The 21500-nt window shown below is 41.5% G+C and overlaps 1 protein-coding gene across 5 annotated transcripts in view; it reads right to left on the reverse strand.

Annotated features, from left to right (window-relative positions):
• Nucleotides 1-19308, reverse strand: part of Bclaf3 (BCLAF1 and THRAP3 family member 3) — a 61096-nt gene extending 41788 nt beyond the window's left edge. For 4 of the 5 annotated variants that reach the window (XM_085837933.1, XM_029473527.2, XM_029473526.2 and 1 more), the window contains exons 1-2: nt 19174-19308; nt 2468-2544 (exon numbers count right to left, since the gene is read on the reverse strand). In XM_085837933.1, the coding sequence (XP_085694059.1) occupies nt 2468-2508 (41 nt within the window). In that variant the 5' untranslated portion in view covers nt 2509-2544; nt 19174-19308. Of the gene's footprint in view, nt 1-2467; nt 2545-16898; nt 16995-19173 lie in introns of all 5 variants that reach the window. The other variant, XM_029473525.2, reaches the window with a different exon arrangement.
• Nucleotides 19309-21500: the final 2192 nt, after the last annotated feature.

Consider the following 21500-nt stretch of genomic DNA (forward strand, 5'->3'; position numbering starts at 1 on the left):
CTTATACTTAACACAATCTTTTTGCCTCCAGCAACAAAATGCTGGGAAAACAAGTGTGCACTACTATGCCTATCCCTCCATAAATACTTCTAACATGAACTGCTGTTCTTTCCAAAATCTCCTCCCTTACATATCAACTGAAATATGTGCTGTTGAAATAACTTAGGACTCTAGTCAAAGTATGTTTTAATGCAGCTCTAATGCTCTCTAGGGGACAGTATTATATAGCTCTTCTGTATCTATCTTTTCTATAACTTAATATTGCCAAAATGTAGACCTGTATTCCTACTGAGAAGACTCCCACATCCATGGACAACTCTCTAAGTTACTCAGCCTTAAAAATAAGGGAGGGGTGGGGGTATGGTAACTCACACCTTTATTCCTGGTACTTGTGAGGCACAGGCAGACAGATCTCTTAGTTTGAATCTAGCGTAGTCTATATACTAAATACCAGGTCAGCCAGTGAAACCCTTCCTCAAAGGGAATAAAAAAAGGAAAGAAACTCACTTTTGCATCTGAGTGAGAACCCCCATGTGACCTGTCCACATCCTTTAGGGCTTAATGTCTCCAAATCAGTAAGAAAAGAATACCCTGGCCATTTTAAAAATTTACCTGCCCTTGGGAGGTAGAGGCAGGCGGATTTCTGAGCTCAAGGCCAACCTGGTCTACAGAGTGAGTTCCAGGACAGCCAGGGCTATACAGAGAAACCCTGTCTCGAAAAACAAAAAATTATCTGCTCTAAGAAGCTTCAATTATGAATGAATCTTTTTTTTTTCTAATGACAAATGTGTATCTTCCACACAAAAGAGGAAACACATCTATCTTCTCCAGTACCATTTACATGGACTTGGCAATATTGTCGCCTAGAGTTGCCAAATATTACTTATCAGAAGCAGAAACTCTGCCATCTTCATGGTTTATCTCATCTCAGGAGGGGAAACAACTAGAGTCTCTGAGTAATTCCTCAAGATTTCATCTCTTTTCACTGCTAAGCAGAGAACCTGGGAGTCAGAGGCAGAAGTTTCCCAGACAGGATGAAACATTCAAGATCTAACTTTAGCCCTTAATTCACTTTTAAAACTGCTGACATTGTTTTATGTCTTGTTATGTAGTACTCACTTCCAGAAACTTTTGTTATAAAGGTTATTAACATTTCCAATTCTCCTAAAGGTTAGGAGATAATTCTCTAGTCTCTAGAGTTTTGCATGCCTTATGAGTGGAGGCACTGGCAACTTTGGTCCCCCAGGGAACAGCCTTGGAAACAGAGATCAGGTCTCCCTCATGGATAGAGAGAGGGCTTACTTGTTTGCTGCCCATGATAATAAGATAATGCTTACTCCAAGTGACTCAAGTGCTTCAGCTGTGTCAAAACCCCAGAACCTGTGACAAATTTGCATCATCTACCCAGATAGCTACTCTAGAGCACTGGCCCTCGTGGGTTCTTAGAAGGTAGAGAAAATGTCTCTAACATGGAAGTGTCTTGTAGCAAACTAGTATATTGACTTCTAAGTAGGAACAAAGTACCAAACTCTTTGTAGTTCTTAACAAAAAACAAAACAAAAACAAAAACAAAAAAAACAAAAACTGATAAGTAATTAGAAAAGTAGGCACTAAGCGTTGGCAGAGTCCCTGAGGCCATTACTCTAACAGTCACACTAAAAGAAGGCTAAAATAAGGCACATTCTGTTATCTTCCTTGTGATACAGTCTTTTTGTCTTTACAGTTTCTTTTCTTTTTGAAACTTCTCCCAAATTGAACATGATTTTGTGACATTTATAAAATGAAAACTAAATTACTGACTGATGATTCACTCTATTATTGGAACAAGCTATATTAACATAAAAATCATGGTTTAATCTTTCCTGTATGTAATAATAGTCCTTTATGTCAGTCTGAGCCTTATTGGTCGTAAAACAGAATGAATTCTTCTCTCCCTAGAGATGCCGAGTGCTTTGCCCCTGTCAGAAGCACTTTCCCCACTGTATCAGAGTCGCCTCCTCTCCCCAGCCAGTCTGTGTGCTTGCTAAGGCCATGGAAGATGGGATACTCACTCTTGTGTCCCAGAACTGGGATGCATCGAATGTACAATAAACTGGTGGAACTATTCTAGTCTAATTATGTAAACTATAGTACTGATACCACCTACCAAAGAAAACAAATGAGAGTTGAACTAAAATTGAGCTATTCAAAACCGCTTTTTTGCCAAAGTTGTAAAGCTCCTAATAGCTTAAAAAAGTAACCTCAAAGACATTTCTCATTCTGGATGTGGTCACTGCATTCGTTTTTATTATAAAGTAATTCTAGCCCCAATTAAACAAATTTATCAGCTCCTCAAATCTACAAATACTACCATTACCATGATTAATCGAGTACTATGAGCAGCCAGGTCCAGTGAGCTTATGGAGGCTTGAGCAGTAACGGTGATTTCTAAATCCAAGCTAAGTAGGAAAAGCATGGGACTCCTCACCTTTGTTTCCACCTGGGGGATCTGGATCTTGACCGTGCCATCCTTTAGCATATGAGCTGCCTGATCCACTTTTTACACTGCAAAAAAATACAGCATTAGCATGTTTGTTTGTTTGTTCGTTTAAAAAAAAAAAAAAGCACCTGTAGTATGCTTTAAAACCTGGTGATTGCCAAGAGAAAGCTTAATTATTCTGTAAGTTCAACTTGCCTTTGTACCACTAAGTGCTAGAATTAAACACACCCAGTATGTTTGTCATTTTTTAGATTTGTTTTTATTTATAATCTTAGGCTACTTCTGAGATATGTACATATCTCTAGTTTTGCTATCACACCAATACTAAAAAATAAAACAGTATATATAAACAAACAAACAAAAAAAAAAAAAACAGGAAAAAACTACTCCAGAGTGACAACATCTCTGCAGCTGGGAAAAGCCCACCTCAGCCCTATGAACATTTTATGGTCTATAAATGTATAAAGCGTGCTATCCACCCTGACTTGTCCTGAAATTGCCTTTCTGCAGCATTTTCCAAGCAGCTGGATCTGAGCAGTGGAGGGGCCGAGGCTTTCACTCTCTCCTGCCACCACTATCTTAAAAACACTGTTGAGGAAAAGTGATTCTGGGGTAACACTGAGTGTATTTTTACCTTGTTTGTTAGCATGGAAATCCAACAGCAAGTTCATTTTTGTGTGTATAAGCATGGAATGAGTCAGGGCCTGACCTCAGGTGTCGTCTTCTCTCGCTTTCTACAGTAAGGTCTCGAACTGTCCTGGAGTGCATCTTTTCATCTAGACTGACTAGCCATCTAGCTGCTGAAATCCATGTCTTGGTTATCTTCCCCCCATTTCTGGTTTTCCTAACATGTATCATTATACCTGGCTTTTATTTAGATGGCTGAGGGCCTAAACTCAAGTAATAATAAGCAAACACTTTACCCTAAGCCTAATTAATCAGTAGATCTTCAGATCCAAAACATAGTCTCTTCCACAGATACTGCCACCTTCTAATCATTCACTTACAGCCTGTAGTCTTCCTGCCTATTATCTCTGCCATTATCTACAACCCAAACCCTTTGTGGTCTCTACCACTAACGTTACAGCATTCTTATTTCACTTCTTCGACTAGATATGAGAATTGTCAAACACTCAGCCATTCGCCAAGGCTTTCTTGTAAAATTGTGAGATTTTACATAGGTAGATGGAGTTGTTAGATTATCTTTAAGCCATTCCTGGACTGACCATGTATCCAGTCAGACTTTCCTTCCGTTCTTCATGAACAAAAGCTTATAACCTTATGGTATAACTTTGGTCTCTGTAAGAGCTATAAACTGAATCCCAAGACACTAGCTATAGTCCTTACAGGAGGCCACTGGAGTTACATGGAATATACAATGATGGAAAAACTACAAATCCCTCCAAGGAACCCAGAACCTGAGGGAGATAACCTCCAAGCCTGTCCACGAATTAATCCAACTATCACTCCCTCCGATCTTCTACACTCTACTTAAGACAGACTTGCTCAGAATGAACCTGGGCTATCACAGGTTAAGGAAACGAGGGGCCTTGAAGGTTTGACTCCCCTTAATGTCTTCACTAACCTACAGGTTATCTACTACTAGATAGCTGTCCGGTAAAATAAAATGTGAAGTAGGCTAGGTGCAACAGCAATTCTGGGTCCCCTGCACCACTGGTTCATTCTCTAACCCCCAGGTCTCATGTCCCACAGCACTTTAGGGGACCAGAAACCTTTTATATTTCAAACTGAAATAACAAGGTTAACATAGAAAGACTGTTGACTCTATCTTCAGTTCCTTCTGCCTTTCTTGCTTGTACTAAGATAGTTTCCCTATTAGAAGTCATTTTGAAGTTTTCATACCTTGGCCAACTATTCCTGAAATGTTAACATTCTATAACTTAAACTAACATGAGACTAAGTTTTAAAAGAAATGTATAAAGAACCTTTTTAATACTTAAAACCCAGGTAACAATAAAATCTAAGACTTGTACCAGGTAAGAATCCTGTGGTCTAACAATGTGTGGACAAGTAATCTTCATTATATTATAAATATCATAAATATAATTTGTATTCAACTCCTTTTTGGTACTCTGACAAACTTATTGTGTTGCTCTGTCTCATGATTAGATCTTCATTACTAAATATTTTGTTAAATTTAGAAAGAAAACAGAAGGGAACGGGTAAGGAAAAGAAACAGATCTGAAAGTTATGACCATGCATTTTTGCCAAGGAAAACAAACAAAAACACAGAAAGGGGTTGTAAAGATAGGTCCATGGTGTACAATTGTAATCCCAGTCCTAAGGAGATAGAAATAGGCAGGCCGCTAGCCTACTTAGCACAGTCCAGACCCTTGAGAAACCAACTCAAAACAAATGAGGCTGAGGAGGAATAGCTGAAATGTGTGCTCATCAGCCAGGAAGACTTGTGCTCAAAATCTCCAGCCCTTATGTAAAAGCCAGGTACGGTTGTGCAAGTCTGTAATCTCAGCACTGGAGACAAGAGAGATAAAAAGTTCAGGGGCTTGCTTACTAGTCTAGCTGAAACGACCATCTCCAAGTTCATGTCACAAAAAAAAATACGGTAAAGTAACTCATCTTCTGGCTTCCACATGTACATGTGTGCACATATAACCTATGCACACACATACGCATACACAAAATAAAGACTATTTTAGGGTAAGCTTTTATAGCAGGCATAGTTGTGTACAACTTTAATCTCAGCTCTTGGAGAGGCAGGCAGAGACAAAGTTCAAGGCTAGCCTGGTCTACAGAGTGAGTCCCAGAACAGCCTGACAGAGAAAAATCCTTTCTTGAAAACCAGTAACAAAAAGAAAAGATTTTATACAGTAAACAAGATTTAGTCCTAGTTTTAAAAAATAAAAATGAGGGCTGGAGAGATGGCTCAGTGGTTAAGAGCACCGACTACTCTTCCAAAGGTCCAGAGTTCAAATCCCAGCAACCACATGGTGGCTCACAACCATCTGTAATGAGATCTGATGCCCTCTTCTGGTGTATCTGAAGATAGCTACAGTGTACTTAGATATAATAATAAATAAATCTTTTTTAAAAAAATGAAATAAAAAACACCATTTTTTTCCAAAACAGAAAAGGAAAAGTGAAAGACAAAACCAAAACAGCTTCAGAATGTCACAAAGGGTCCAAGTTAGGTTAGAAAAAGCTTTCTAGGGAGTTAACTCTCGTTCAGAATTGTTCGGTCTGTGCATGGCTGACTTGGTTGGCTTCCTGCTTTTATGAGAAAAAGTCCTGAACCACAGCAAGTGAGCTGCTCAAAATGTTCAGTTTGGCCATACATTAAAGTACACTATACTTTTTGACAGAAATGGACAGAAAAATGGGTTGGGTTAAATTTTCTTCCCAAGAACTTCAAGTGTACTGCAAGGAAACCCCTAATTGATGGAATCAAGTTCCAGGTTTAAGTTCAGAGACCAGGGTTTTGCAAAGGGATATAGCAGCTGACAAAGATTCCTGAAATGATTAATTTACTATACAATTAAATAAGCATAACTGAGAATAAGGAAAGAAGTTTTCTGAAGGATAAATTTAAATATATGTATATAATTGAAGGTTGTTAAATTTTTCAAGTTCAGGGGCTAGAGAGATAGTTCAGTGATTAAGAACATTGCCTGCTCTTTCAGCAGAGCTGGGTTCACTTACCAACACCCACATAAATGTTCACAATCCTCTTTACCTCTAATTTTAGGAGATCAGACACCCTCTTTTGGCTTCATCCAACACTGTACAAGTGGTGCATAGACACATATATACACAAAACACGCATACACATAAAAAATAAGATTTTCTAAAAGTTAAAATTCTTAAGGTTAGCCAGGCAGTGGTGGCACATGCCTTTAATCCCAGCAACTGGGAGGCAGAGAGAGGCAGATATCTGAGTTCGAGGCCAGCCTGGTCTACAGAGTGAGTTCCAGGACAGCCAGGGCTACACAGAGAAACCCTGTCTCAAAAAAAAAAAAAAAAAAACAAAAACAAAAAAAAAACAAAACAAAACAAAACAAAAGATATTGGGGGCTGGAGTGATGGCTCAGAAATTAAGAGTACTGGCTATTCTTCCAGGGATCCAGAGTTCAATTCCCAGAAACCACATGGTGGCATATAAGCATCTATAATGAGATCTGGTAAGAGATCTGGTGCCCTCTTCTAGCCTGTACACATACATGCAGGCAGAAGGCTGTATACATAATAAATAAACCTTTAAAAAAGCAAAAACTATAAAAAAAGATATTAATCTGGTCTTTAGATCTGGCTTAAAGAGTTCTATATATGTGTACATATGTAAAGACCAGAGGCTAACCTCAGGCATCATTTTACAGGATGTTGCCCCCTTTATTACCTCTTCATTTTAGTGAATTAAGTGAATTATTTAATTCTTTTCCAACATTTACTTTGTTTTCTGTTTTATGATAGAACAGTGGTTCTCAACCTTCTTAGTGATGTGATCCTTTAATATGGTTCCTCATGCTGTGATGACCTCCAACCATAAAATTATTCCATTGCTATGTTATAACTAATTTTGCTAGTTATGAATCGTAATCTAAATATCTTATTTTCAGGTTAGCTGATATATGCAACCCCTGTGGGGAGGCAAAAACTTTTTTTTTAAAGATTTATTTATTTATTATATGTGAGTACACTGTAGCTGTCTTAAGACACACCAGAAGAGGGCTTCAGATCTCGTTATGGATGGTTGTGAGCCACCATGTGGTTACTGGGATTTGAACTCCGGACCTTTGGAAGAGTAGTCGGGCGCTCTTACCCACTGAGCCATCTCACCAGCCCGAGGCAAAAACTTTTAAGGTTGTCTTTGAATCTGATTTTCCGAAGAATACATCTGCCCCTTAGATTCACTTGAGCTTGTGGAACAGCACAGGCCTTTAACCAAAGCACTTAGGAGGCTAGGAAAGGCAGGCATTTCTCCATGAGTTTGAGAGCAGATTGATTTACAAAGGAGTTCCAGGCCAGTCAGGACTAGCCAGTCATAAAATCAAATAAAAAAAACAAAAGTAAAAAAGAGTCCTACATGCCTTTAATCCAGCACTCCGAAGGTAGAGGAGGGACTGCTCTTGATTTCAAGGCCAGCCTGGTTTTTTGTTGTTGTTTTCTTGGGTTTTTTTGTTTTTTTTTTTTGGTTTTCCGAGACAGGGTTTCTCTGCGTAGCACTGGCTGTCCTGGAACTCACTCTGTAGACCAGGCTGGTTTCAAACTCAGAAATCCTCCTGCCTTTACCTCCCAAGTGCTGGAAATAAAGGCATGTGCCACCACTGCCCTGGCCAGCCTGTTCTAAATAGTGCATTAAAGGCTAGCCAAAGGCTACAAAATGAAACTCACAAAATAATCAAAATTAAATTAAAAATAAAAATGAAGATAGAACTGGTTATTCTTCCCTATGGGCAGCCAAGCACTTTTCTTGGACATAGTTTTTGTTTTGTTTTGTTTTTTTCAAGACAGGGTTTCTCTGTGTAGCCCTGGCTGTCCTGGAGCTCACTCTGTAGACCAGGCTGGCCTTAAGCTCAGAAATCCTCCTGCCTCTGCCTCCCAAGTGCTGGGACTAAAGGTGTGTGCCACCACCGCCCGGCTTGGACATAGTATTAAACTAGCTTAAAATACAAGCCAAACTGAATTCTTGGAACCCTGCAACTGAAGTTGGCAGGGTGGGAGATGAGTATATGTGACTCTTCTGCAGAGAGAAACCTTACATTTCCCAAACAGCCATAGGCGCAGGAGAGGGGAACAGGCACAGCAGGCTGCGCAGCTCCTGTTACATTTGGACTCGACTATAAATGCCGCATAGAGCACCGCAAGGGCGCGAACGTATCTACAAAATGTCCGCTGCCTCCTTTACTCCACCACCACTCAGGTGCTGAGACCATGAACCAGTGGCCACCAAGGGGAATGGGGAACACCCTCAACTGGGAGGGGAAAATGACAGAAAGGAATTGTGAAAGAGGGGAGAAAGCAGGTAGAAAGAAATCAAAATCAAATCTCACCCTTCTCTGGAGATGTGAGTTTCAGCCCCTAACCATCACTCACAACAATGGAAAAACAAACAAACAAACAAACAAAAAAACGTAAGAATGGGGACGGGGGGTGGGGGGTGGAGAATACATAAGGGGCTCCTGAACAGCAGAAATTACCGCCGTTTATGTGTCCTGCTCTGCCGGAGCCGTCTCCTCCAACCTTCAGCTATTTGTGAGCTCAGTCTCCTCCAACCTTCAGTTTATGCGCTTTCCCGCTTCTTTTTGCTACCTTGTTTCTTTTTGGGACCTGGGGATTGCACGAGACTGGCGAGGCTGGCTTGTGGGCCCCAGACTCCACCTGTCAGTCTGCTTAGCTCAGCAAGGAAATAATTCAAGCAACCCCCTCCCCCCACCCCCGCGGAGTTGGTGGCGGTGGCAGAGGCAGTGGCAGCAGCAGTGGAGGTAGTGGTGGCTGCAGCAGCCACAATGATGACAGGACCCACAATAGCAGCAGGATCATTTAGCAGTTAATCCTTTGGCTGCTCTTGCAAAAGACCCTCATTTGATTCCTAGCTGTAACTCCAGTTCCAGAGGAACAAACGCCCCCTTTTGGCACCAAGGCATGTATGTGGAGCATAACCATCCATGCATACACATAAAATAAGTCTTAAATAATTTAAAATGGGAAAAACTGAGAATGTATATTTATAACAAGCAAAGCAAAACCCGAGCCAAATTAATCCAAACATTTCACTATTAGTGAAATATTAAATTCAGGTGTGGTGGCATATGCCTTTAATCCCAGCACTCAGGAGGAAGAGACAGGAGGATCTCTGCGAGTTAAAGACCAACATGGTCAAACTGAGTTCCAGGATAGTAAAAGAAAACCTGTCTCACAAAACAGTGAATAAATAAATTAATGATTAAATACATGACACACACATTTTTTTTTTTAAATTTCTGATCTCCTCCTCTACTTACCCTAATAGTCCGTATAAAACTCCTTGTTTTCCCTAATCTGGTCATGCTGCTCCTCCTATTTCAATGTCCTTGCCTCAGTTTGCCTGAGCTTTTCTGAGTTGTCTGACCATCATTGTCGGTGCTCTTCCTTGAATTTCCTTTTTTAAAAATTCTGAATTCCTTCCTCCTTGGGGATTCTGGGTTTGTTCAGTAATTATTTCAACATATTTTATTTATTTACATGTTATTTTAAAAAGGCAAAATTTCTAAGTAGTGTATCCCAAAACCAAAATTCAAGTAACCTATGAATATGATCAAGTAGTAATTGGGAAATGCAAATAAAAACCCAACCTTTTCACACCCAAAAAAGTGGTTATTGCTTTAATGAGTAGGCAAATGTATGGCACAAAAGGAGCCCTAATACACTGCTAGAATATACCGAAATATAAGTAGCTTGGAAGCAGTATGAAAGTACTCCAAAATATTGAAATGCCCATATCCAAAAGCTCATCAATTCCACACAAACACACACACCATGGAGTGGAGACTCTCAAATCTTAGTGTGCACTAAAATTACCTGGAAGGTTGATTAACAGAGATTGATAGATCCTAACCCTGGTATTAAAAGTACTACAAAAAGGAGGAATTGTTAGTGCTAAAAGAAGTGGCAGCAATAGAGATGCATATGTGGCATACAAAGTATAAAATATTTACTATCTGGCCTTCACAGAAAAAAAATTATCCTATTTAAATGTCATTTCTTTTGCCAGCAATGTTGATTAAAAGGGACAAAAAAGCTTTAAAAGAAATAAAATGACAGACTAAAACCAATATGGTATTGACTGAGATGTCAGAAACAGATGATAAATATAATTATATTACTGCTTCAGAGTAAAACATAAAAGAGCAGAAGCAGTGAATCATCTGTCTACCTGTGAACACAAACACCCAGCTAGCAGGGTCATTTACTCGCAGGAGGATGCTGAAAAGAACCCTGATGGCAGCCTTAGCAGACAGAACACACCCTTATTCAGCTGGCAGAGCAGACTGTAGCAACTCCTTTTCTCTTATAAACTCCCTCTCCCTTTTCATCAGATCCTTCCCATAACCCTGCAGAATTTTCACATCTTGCTGGAACCATATGGCCCTGGGGCTATCCTAGCTCTCCATGACAACCAAATTCTTCAAAAGGCTAGGCAAATTATATTTATGTATTTAGGAATATATATGTATATATGTAACAGCAATTAAAGAAAAAGAGACCATGAATTTGAGAGCAATAAGGGTACATGGGAGGAGTTGGGGGAGGAAAGGGAAGAGGGAAATGATGGAATTAGAGTTTCAAAACACACACACACAATACAAAGAAAAATAAAGCCTCAATGAAAGAAGAAAATGTGAACTAAGGAATTTATATCAGCCAATATACAATTACAACCCAAATGTCATGCACATGGACACATGCACACACAAACAAAATGGATTCAAGAACTAAATACACAAAATCTAAAACACATATAAATAATCCTTATGACCTTGAATAGGGTAATAGTTTCTAAAATATGGCACTAAAAATATAAACAACAAAAGAAAAAATTAATTAGGATTCATCAAACTTGAAATATTATGCTGTGAAGAATCCTAACAAGGGAAGCTAAGCTGCTGAAACAGGTCATGATCAGCCAGAGGGCTGGAGGCTCACTACCATTCTACTGGCCAGGCTGTTGGATACCAATCTGGAGTTGGGAATATGGTCATATATCATGGAGCTACAGCAGCAATCATGTGCACTGGAATATGGGAGAACCCCTGAGGACCAAAGGACTGACGAGGCTGCAACATGCTGGTGCTGCAATAGCACGGGCCTGTTTGCCTGCCAGACTGAGGCCCTGGACACGATTCATGGAGACTTGTCCCATGTGGCCAATAAAGATGTATAGTATATTCACTCGAAATTGCTCAGATGAAGTATGTCCACAGCAAGATTCACAAACTTGAGGCCTTCATGAGGCTAACCCTGACAACAGAATGGCCAGGATGGAGGAGCAAGCCATCCAAGTCTAGGTTGAGCTGGGAGGACCTTCTAGGCATTCAGAAGGTTCCTGTACAACATCAAGTGTTTATCCCCAACTGTGTGTACCTACCAGGAGCCTACCCTTAAGCAGGCAGCGCAGCCTGAAACAGCACAGACCACTCTGGGCAGCAGTAAGAAGCCTCATCTCTGAGCCAACTAAATAAAAGAGGCCTCCAAGTCAGACTTTTTTCCTGAGTACTGAGTGAAAGAAAGATCTTATTAATAGCTTATATGATGTTAGAGCACGATATTGCAAAATACCAATTCTAATCTAAAAGCTGTTTGGTAGATAGCAGAAAAGACAAATGAATTAACTGATCTGTGTAATATGTAGAGCTGGCTTTTTGTTTTGTTTTTGGTTTTGTTTTTTACTTTTTTTCAGACAATTTCTGTGTATCCTGGAACTCACTCTGTACACCAAGCGGCTGAAAACTCACAGAAATCCACCTGCCTCTGCATGCACCACATTGACCAGCTTAGACCTGTCTTTTTTGTTGTTGTTTTTTGTTTTTTTTAAGAGCTGTTATTTTTATGTTTGTTTTGTTTTTAAAAAAATGTGTTACCCTGTCAAAATTTATATATAAAACAACCACCACCAAGAAAGTAGAAATACAAAATGTAAAACAAAGAGGAAAAAAAAAAACAAGTCAAGAGATAACCCAATGAATGAATAATTCTTCTTTACAAATCATTTATCTTATAAAGGAATGCATGAATACTTAAGAGTTTCTATATCACCCTGAATGTACTTAATTTCACCCATATCATAAAAAGAATACAACTTAGTGACAATCAAAACTTTTCAAATGGATAAAGGGGATGAATAGACATTTCTCCAAAGTATAAAACTGACTAAAAAGCACAAAAACCCCACAAAACACTAGTCATTGTGGAATGTAAATCAAAATGATAATAAATATCACTCACGCCCTGACAATGAAGATAGCTATAATTACAACATTACATGATAGCACGTATTTTAAGGATGCAGTCTTATTACAATCCTTACATGCTGTTGGTGGAAATGTAGATGGTACAGTCAGCCACTTTAGAAAAGTCTGGCACTTCCTCAATAAAGTCAAACAAGTTGTTACCATACCATGTGGAGCAACTATTATTCCATCCCAGGTATATTCAATCACAGTAATTGAAAATATGTCCATACAAATCTTTTCACGGGTTGGCTCAGTGGTTAAGAGTGCCAACTGTTCTTCCGAAGGTCCTGAGTTCAAATCCCAGCAACTACATGGTGGCTCACAACTATCCATAACGAAATCAGATGGCCTCTTATGGAATGTCTGAAGACAGCTACAGTGTACTTACATATAATAAATAAATAAATGTTTAAATCTTTTCACAACAATGTTCACAGGAGAATTTATAACGTCAAAAGGTAGAAACAACTCAAATGTACAGTAAGATGAATGAAAAAAAATGTCTCCCCTTCCTCTTCCTCTTCCCATGAGGTCCGAACTGGCCTCTCTTTCTCTTTTTCTCCTCTTCTGTCCTTATCTGTTCCCTTTCCCCCTTTCTCTGCCTCTACTCCTTTTCCAGGTCCTCGCTCCCCTCCTTTCCCACAATAAAACTATTAAACTAAAAAAAAAAAAAAAAATGGGAGAGCACCCTCATAGAAGCAGTGGGAAGGAGATGGGATAGGGGGTTTGCAGAGGGGAGACCAGGAAAGGGGATAACATTTGAAATGTAAATAAAATATCCAATAAAAAAAGAAAATAAATTTCCCTATTTTTAATCACAGAAAAATATGTCATACATATACAAAGAATATCTAACCATAAAACATAGAGCAAATACTAATATATGCTACAACATAGATGAGCCTAAAAGCAGTATGTTAAATGAGCAAAGTCATTCACAAAGGACCTCATATTGTATAACTTATGTAAATCCCCAGAAATGGAATGATTGCTAATGTTTAGTGTTTTTCTTTTTTCTTTAGGTTTTTGAAACAGGGTTTCCCCTCAGGAAAACTGGCCTCACACTTCCTGTGTAAGTGAGGATGATGACCCTCATCTCCTGATTCCCCTTCCATGTATAGCCCAATCCTGGGATTCCAGGCATCTAGCACCACACCCAACAGAGCATTTGGGGTTGAAGAACTGTGCTGGAATTAGACTTTTGATCATGTTTGCACAATTGTATCAAAATACTAAAAATGCTGAACTGTACACTTAAGAAGGGTACATTATGCAAAAAGATTCCACACTAAATACAAATCAAGTATTTACAAATTCAAAGAATAAAAATTCGGGCTGGTGAGATGGCTCAGTGAGTAAGAGCACCCGACTGCTCTTCCGAAGGTCCAGAGTTCAAATCCCAGCAACCACATGGTGGCTCACAACCATCCGCAACGAGATCTGGCGCCCTCTTCTGGAATGTCTGAAGACAGCTACAGTGTACGTACATATAATAAATAAATAAATCTAAAAAAAATAAAAATAAAAATAAAAATTCCCCAGGAAACCCTTTGCAGCAAAAGACCACAGGAATAAGAGGGTAATCAGTAAGGAGCTCAGAAGAAAGGGAAAAGCAGAAGTGAGGAGACCAGGCATGGATTATTCTCATGGTCACAGAGCGAGTGTTACCTTATCACCAGTTCTTCAGTAAGGAAGAGTCATAAGTGCACACAGAATTCCACTTTTGCTTATCATTCTTACTTTGATCACAGGGGGTAAAGTATTTGAAAAGTAAACACAATAGAAAGAGCCAAATACAAAGATAGGCCACTAAAACAAAAATACTTATGTGCTTACAGGCTGGGGAGATACATCAGTAGGTAAAAGTTCTTGCCATATAAGCACAATGACTTAAGTTGGATCTCTAGAACCCATGTTTTTTTTTTTAAAGAGCCTACAAATCTTTCTTTCTTCCACACACATGCTATGCCATGAACATGCATATATATATACACACACACACATACACACACACAATACGTGTGAAATAGTTCATCTTTTTATTTATTTTTTTACTTTATGTGTATGAGTGTTGGTCTATATGTATGTTCTGTATTGTATTATTTGTGCATGTGGTGCCCACTAAGGCCAAAAAAATCATCAGATATCCTGGAACTGGAGTTTCAATACTTGTGAACAATCATGTGGGTGCTGAGAACTGAATCCAGGTTTTCTACAAGAATACAAATGTTCTTAACTGCCAAGTCATCTGTCTCTCCAGCCCTAAAGAGCTGTTTATTTAAAAGTAAAAAAAAAAAAAAAAAAAAAAAAAGTAAGTAATACTGACAGTTAAGCCAAGTGCAGTGGCTTACACCTATAATCCCAGCACTTTGGAGGCTGGAAGGTAGAGGATAGCTATGAATCTTAGGCCAGGCTTTACACAGTTAGTCTGAAGCCAGCCTGGGCTATAGAGTAAAACCCTGTCTTGTGTGTGTGTGTGTGTGTGTGTGTGTGTGTGTGTGTGTGTGTGTATAGACACAAAGCCTAAATAATCAAATTCTTTGAGATGCATTAAAAACAATGACCAGTCAAATACTCATTGTAGGAGGCTGAAGGAACAGACCCATCAATAAAGTCTTCACCATGCAAGAGGCCCTGAGTTCAGATCCCTATTCCCTCCAAAAAAGCTAATAAAGCAGCACAACTGTAATCCCTGGGCTGGAAAGGCATTTGCTGGCCAGCCAATCCAACACACGCTGTCTCAAAAACAAGGCACAGGACAATGAGCTAGATCAGCAGTAGACTCCTGGCACATGAGCCTGGAAACTGAGTTGATCTCTCAGATCCATGTAAAGGCAGAGAGAACTGATTCCACAAAGCTTTTTGACCTCCACATGTGTTCCAGCACACACACGTGCATACCCTCCCAAAGTCTAATAATAAAACATAAACATTTAAAAATAAGATAGACAACAACCAAGGAAAACACTGACATGAATGAATACACACATACAACACATATACACACTCACTGTGGTAAACATATTTATCAGTAAAAGAATAAATATGTGTTCAGTTACAAGATTAAAAAATTAAAATAACAGCTGGGCGGTGGTGGCGCATGCCTTTAGTCCCAGCACTCGGGAGGCAGAGACAGGTGGATTTCTGAGTTCGAGGCCAGCCTGGTCTACAAAGTGAGTTCCAGGACAGCCAGGGCTATACAGAGAAACCCTGTCTCGAAAAACAAACAAACAAACAAACAATAAAATACAAAGGAAGCAGGCCCAGGACGCTGCTTAATTAGTACAGTGTTTGTCTAGCATTCACGAAGCCATAAATTCAGTCCCCAGCACCATATAAATCAGTGGTTTTCAACCTGAGTCACAACCCCTTTAATGGACCTTTTCACAGAGATCCCCTAAGACCATCAGAAAACACAGATATTTATATTTTGTTTCTTAACAGTTGCAAAATTACAGCTATGAAGTAGCAAGGAAACTAATTTTATGTTGGGGGGATCACCATAACATAAGGAACTGTAGTAAAGGGTTACAGCATTAGGAAGGTTGAGACCCACTGGTGTAAACCAAGTGTGATGCACATATGCCTAAAATCCCAATATTTAAGATATAGAGGCAGATGATGGAAAATCTAGGTCATGCTCAGATGCACACTGAGTTTGCAGCCAGTCTGGACGAGGTGCAGTCCTGTCACATGAGAAGAATGAAGGGAAGAAAGAAAGTGATTTAGGTGTGGTGACATATGCCTATAACCCCAAAATTCCAGCATGAAGGAGGGCCAGGTAAAAGGACTATAAATTTGAGTCAAGTTCATCTAAATAAGACCCTGTCTCAAAAAACAAACAAAAAAGGGAGCTATGTTCAATGTACACAGTATACACTATGAAAAACAACTTAAAGTTCAAACTTGAGTATGAAAGAGTGTGGTGTGGGGCCAAAAAGTATCACTTAAGAGTCTTTGAAAATGAGTCCTTTTTTTGTTTGTTTGTTTGTTTTTGCTATTGTTATTTCAAGACAGGGTCTCACTCTATAGCTCTGGAGCTCACTCTGTAGATCAGGATGGCCTCAAACTCACAGAGAAATCTATCTGCCTGTGTCTACTCCTTAGTGCTGGAATTAAAGGCATGGCCCACTACACCTATTAAAACAAGGTCTTAGAGGCAGGCGGATTTCTGAGTTCGAGGCCAGCCTGGTCTACAGAGTGAGTTCCAGGACAGCCAGAGCTATACAGAGAAACCCTGTCTTGAAAAAAAAATTAAAACAAGGTCTTAATAGTGCCTAGACTGGCCTCAAACTTCTGCTTCTCAACCAGACTTTGTCCCACATACCTGTAATCCAAACACTCAAGAGCCTGAGGCAAACGTGAGCTAAGCAGTGACATCCTGCTTGACAAAAAAAAGAAAAAAACAACAACTGAGGGCTAGTGATACAGCTAAACTGGTACAAAGTGATTACCTGGCATTTAGGAAATCCTGGGCTCAATTCACAGCACTGCAAGAAACACACACCTCACAGCTGATTTTGCAATCTTTTGTCTTTGCCTTTTGAGTTCTGGAAATACAAATCATAGCTTCAAACATGCTAGACAAGTACTCTACCAATGCTACTCCATTCCTAGCCCCAGAATAGATTTCAAAAACTAGACCTTTTCTAAATATGTATGTCCGTGTGTGTATGTGTGTGTGTGTGTGTGTGTGCGTGCCCAAGAAGAGCGGAGAAATAGATCTTTTTCAGTAGCTCTCTACGTAACTTTTTTTTAAGACAGGAATCTTTTATATCACCTGAAGTTCACCATTTCAGCTTAACTGAATGGTTAGCAAGCCTCAGAAACTCTCCTGTCTGTTTCTTGAGAGCTGGGATTAGAGATAAATACTTTGCTGCTGGCTTTTTATTCAGGTACTAGGGATCTTAACCCCAGTTCTCATGATTCCACAGCAAGTACATTACTGGCTGGGCCATTTTCCCCAGCTCCAAAAGTTTACATTTAAAATTTTTGTGCTTCAAGATGCTTCTGTGCTCGGGGTGTTGGTGACCCATGCCTTTAATCCCAGCACTCAGGAGGCAGAGGCAGAGGCAGGTGGATTTCTGAGTTCGAGGCCAGCCTGGTCTACAGAGTGAGTTCCAGGACAGCCAGGGCTACACAGAGAAGCCCTGTCTGGAAAAAAAAACAAAAACAAAAAACAAAACAAAACAAAACAAAAAGATGCTTCTGTGCTCTGAAATTTTTACAAGAAAGTAAAACCTTCAGTAAGACAAAGTATGTGAAATATACTTTCATAAATGTCTCATATGACCCTAAAAGGTAAGACAAACATTATAATCCCTTGTTCATTGCTGAGGAAATACCTTAGAAAAAGTTAAGTGATTTGGTCAAGGTAATCAGATATATTATAATTCAAGTAAGTCATAACTTCAAATCCCTTGTTCACTTAGAAAAACCCTTACTAACTTGTTTTATTTTTTAGAACACCGAGTAACTGGGAAGCTGAACTGCTATCAATAACCGAGGAAAATAAAACAAACATGACTGGCATGCACCTGCAATCCTAGCATTTAGGGGCCAGAGACTGGGAATCAGAAACTCAAGGCTATCCCTTGGCTACACTGTGAGTTCAAGACCATCCTTTCTTTAAAGACTCCCTTTAAAAAAAAAAAAAAAAAAAAAAAAGGAAGAAAGAAAAAAAGAAAGCCTCAACATAAATGAACAAACAAACAAACCTTTTAAAGTTTTGGACCTGCTCACATCTAGGGGAAAAAAAAAAAAAACGTTTAAATATGCCAGGCCTGGCCATGCAGGCCTATAATCCACTCAGGATGGAGAACGGGTACAAAGTTCGAGGGCTGGCCAGCCTGACCAATAGAATGAGTTAAACAGCAGCCTGAGTTGGGTGAGACTCTATCTCAAAAGGTACATAGCTGTATGGTGGAGTGCTTGCTTGCCATGGGGAAGGGCCTAGCTTTTATTTCCAGGCTTATAAAAGAAAAAAAAAGTTAAAAAGGTAGCCTGACAGGGAGCCTCGAGGGCCCTATTTTCTCCTGGCCGTTTGGAATGTGTTCCAGAGAAGCAGTCACTCAAGGTGTAACTGAAAAAAAAAAAAGCATATTTCGAGGGTTAAGTTTCTCTAGGGCGGTCCTGACCCGTGGCCCAGTTGACTGAATTCGTCCCAGGGAGGTCTGCGCTAGCTAGCTAGCCTTTGACCTTGTCCGCGGAGGATGCGGCTCCTGAGGCCAGAGCATCTTTGGTGGACAAAGCCGGGAGCATCGCTCCGCACCGCTGCGCTCCGCACCGGAGGGCTCCGCGTCCCCGGGCTTCAGTCTCCCGGCACCGCCCCCTCCCTGGTCCCTGGGGACCCACGCGGCACGAGCCTGGCGCCGCCACCTGCCCGCCGCCGTGGGCCGGCAGACCTGGGGGTTGTGGGGGGCGGGCAGGTGCCCGGGCTGGAGGCGGCTCAGGAATAGCACCGGCGGGGACAGCCTTCGGAACCCCACCCCCGAGGGCAGAGAGCCAAGCGGGCGCGCCAGGGGAGCCTCGAGGGGCGGCAGCCGCTTAGGGAAGGCGCCGGCCCCAGCGTGAACGGGAGAAGGGATGAGGTCCCTGAAGAAGCCAAGTCCGCCCGCCGCCCCGTTCCCGCCCGCCACCGTGAGAACTGCCACTCGTGGGCGAAGGACACACCCTCCCTGCCTCCCAGGCTCGGGCTTCCTCACTCTGCCCACTCCCCGAACCGCTCACCCTTCAGAGAAGTCGTCACCATAGCCCGTCGCTGTCGCTGTCGCCGAAACCTCCGCCGCTACAGCCGCCGCCGCTGTTGCTGCTCCCTCACCGCCTCGCCCCTCACGCAGCTCCCGCCTCCTGCTCCAACCAGCACCCAGCTCTCCCCGCGGGCCCGAGACCCGGAACCACTTCCTTCCGGAATGGTCTGGTCCCAACCCCCTCTGGCCCCGCCCACAGTGTCCGCCTCCCGCCCAAACTTGCTTTCAAGGAGGATAAGCTCGGGTTTCCAGCCCCGCCCAGACGACGCCCGCGGGCTCTCTAACGCCCTCTGCTGGCTGCGCTCTCCCACGCGGTTCCCTGAGAGACTAAAGTGCGCTCGCGAGTTGATCTGGCTAGAAGGAAGAGAAGCACCCGAGGTGGTGCAAGTCTGAGACTCTTTGGAGTTGAGGATCGCGGCCTAGAAGTCAGCCCTCAACTTGGTTCTCTTGATCTTCCTGCCTTGTGTGCAGTATCCGCAGACAGAGGCAGAGGTATCCGCCAAGGTTTTTGGTTTTTGGTTTTTGGTTTTTTGTTTTTGGTTTTCGAGACAGGGTTTCTCTGTGTAGTCCTGGCTGTCCTGCAACTCACTCTGTACACCAGGCTGGCCTCGAACTCAGAAATCCGCCTGCCTCTGCCTCCCAAATGCTGGGATTAAAGGCATGCACCACCACGCCCGGCTGGCGTCTAGCTCTTTACGTGGCCCTCAAAGCCTAGGAAGAATGTATATATCTGAGCCTGCTTCTCCTTGACCTCTGTCCCCACCTATTTAATTCGCAACCAATCATCCAACTTTTCACCATTTCCCATAGCCTCAAATGAAGGGTCTGCTTGGAAAACGGGACCTTCTGAGCTTTCCAAATGGGTTAATGGTCCCAATAAATACCAACCCCTCTCAACTCTCCTCTCGTTTATATTTTCTTCTTTTTTTTCTCTTTCTCCTTTCTCTCTACTCTCATTTTCCTCCTCTTTTGTGCGTATAGTGCTCTGTTTGTATGTCCATGTATACTTCCCCCGTGTGGGGTGTGTGGGGGGGGGAGGTCAAAGGGCAACCTCAGGTGATATTCCTTGAGAAGGATTGTCCACCTTTGTTTAGGGTGTCAGGGTTTCTCACTGGCCTGGAACGTTCCAAGTAGGCTAAGCTGGCTGGCTAGCAAGTCCCAAGGATCTGCCTAGCTCTGCCTCCCCACTACTGGAGTTCCAAGCATGTGCCACCATGCCAGTCTCTTTTTACACAAGGTCTGGGGCTCTGACTCAGGTCCTGATCCTTGCAAAGCAAGCACTTTACTAATAAATCTATCTCCCTAGGATCGCCACCCCTCACCCCCATGTATCACTCTCTGCCTGCTGTATCTAGAGGGAACCCAGGGCTGTGCACTCTGTGTGCAAGCATGCTAGCACGAAGCTCTCATAACACACACAAACACAACTGCAAAAGAAGGATTTGTTAGTGTAGGTCCCACATTAGATTCTGGATAGTCCAAACAATGACTATTTGCCCCCTGAAGAAGCAAAACTACGTTAGCTATTCAGTCCAAGAAAGCTGGAAGTCTCAGAACAAGTGGCATCTATGATTGCCTACAAGCTTCTTAGAGAGTCTTTGTGTGGGTTAGTGCTGAGAAGCTAAGACTCTGGAATCTGGTGGCCACAGAACATGCTGTGGCCATTAGACATATCTGCTGAAGAAGTATAAAGCTTGCACACTCTGGCTAGGAATCTTCATTTCTCCACCTTTATTCCTTTGGAGCCCCAGGCCTATTTGGATGTTGCCACCCACATTCAGAACAGCTACATTCCCCCTCAACTGCTCTCCTGCATGTCAATCATCTCTGACAACACCCCCACAGATACACCCAGAAGTGTGTCACTAGGCATCTCAATCTAGTCAGGTTGACAGATCATGACAAACACATTTTAAGCTACCCAACGATTCCACTATTCAACTGCCTTACAGGGAACACAAATGATAGGAACTGCTTCTTGAACTTGAGTGTATATCAGACTCACACAGAGGCTCTTCTTGTTGGGGGTCTACCTCCAGAGTTTCTCATTTGGGGACTTTACATTCACTCATGTTTTTCATTTACTTATTTTTATTGTAGTGCTTGGAATTGAATCCAGAGCTCTGTGTATATTATAAGTAAGTTATCTACTGCTTAGCTATCCCCCTCAACCATTGAGTCATATCTTTGAACAAAAGCATTAATATACGGTGTATAGGGATAGAGACTTAATACAGCACTGGAGTGCACGGTACTCATACAGCACGAGTAGACAGGACTAGGTTAGGATGCAGAAGCTCTTTGAAG

Source organism: Mus caroli, unplaced genomic scaffold (genome assembly GCF_978045245.1).
Source record: "Mus caroli unplaced genomic scaffold, Mus_caroli_1 scaffold_5, whole genome shotgun sequence".
Classification (NCBI taxonomy): domain Eukaryota; kingdom Metazoa; phylum Chordata; class Mammalia; order Rodentia; family Muridae; genus Mus; species Mus caroli.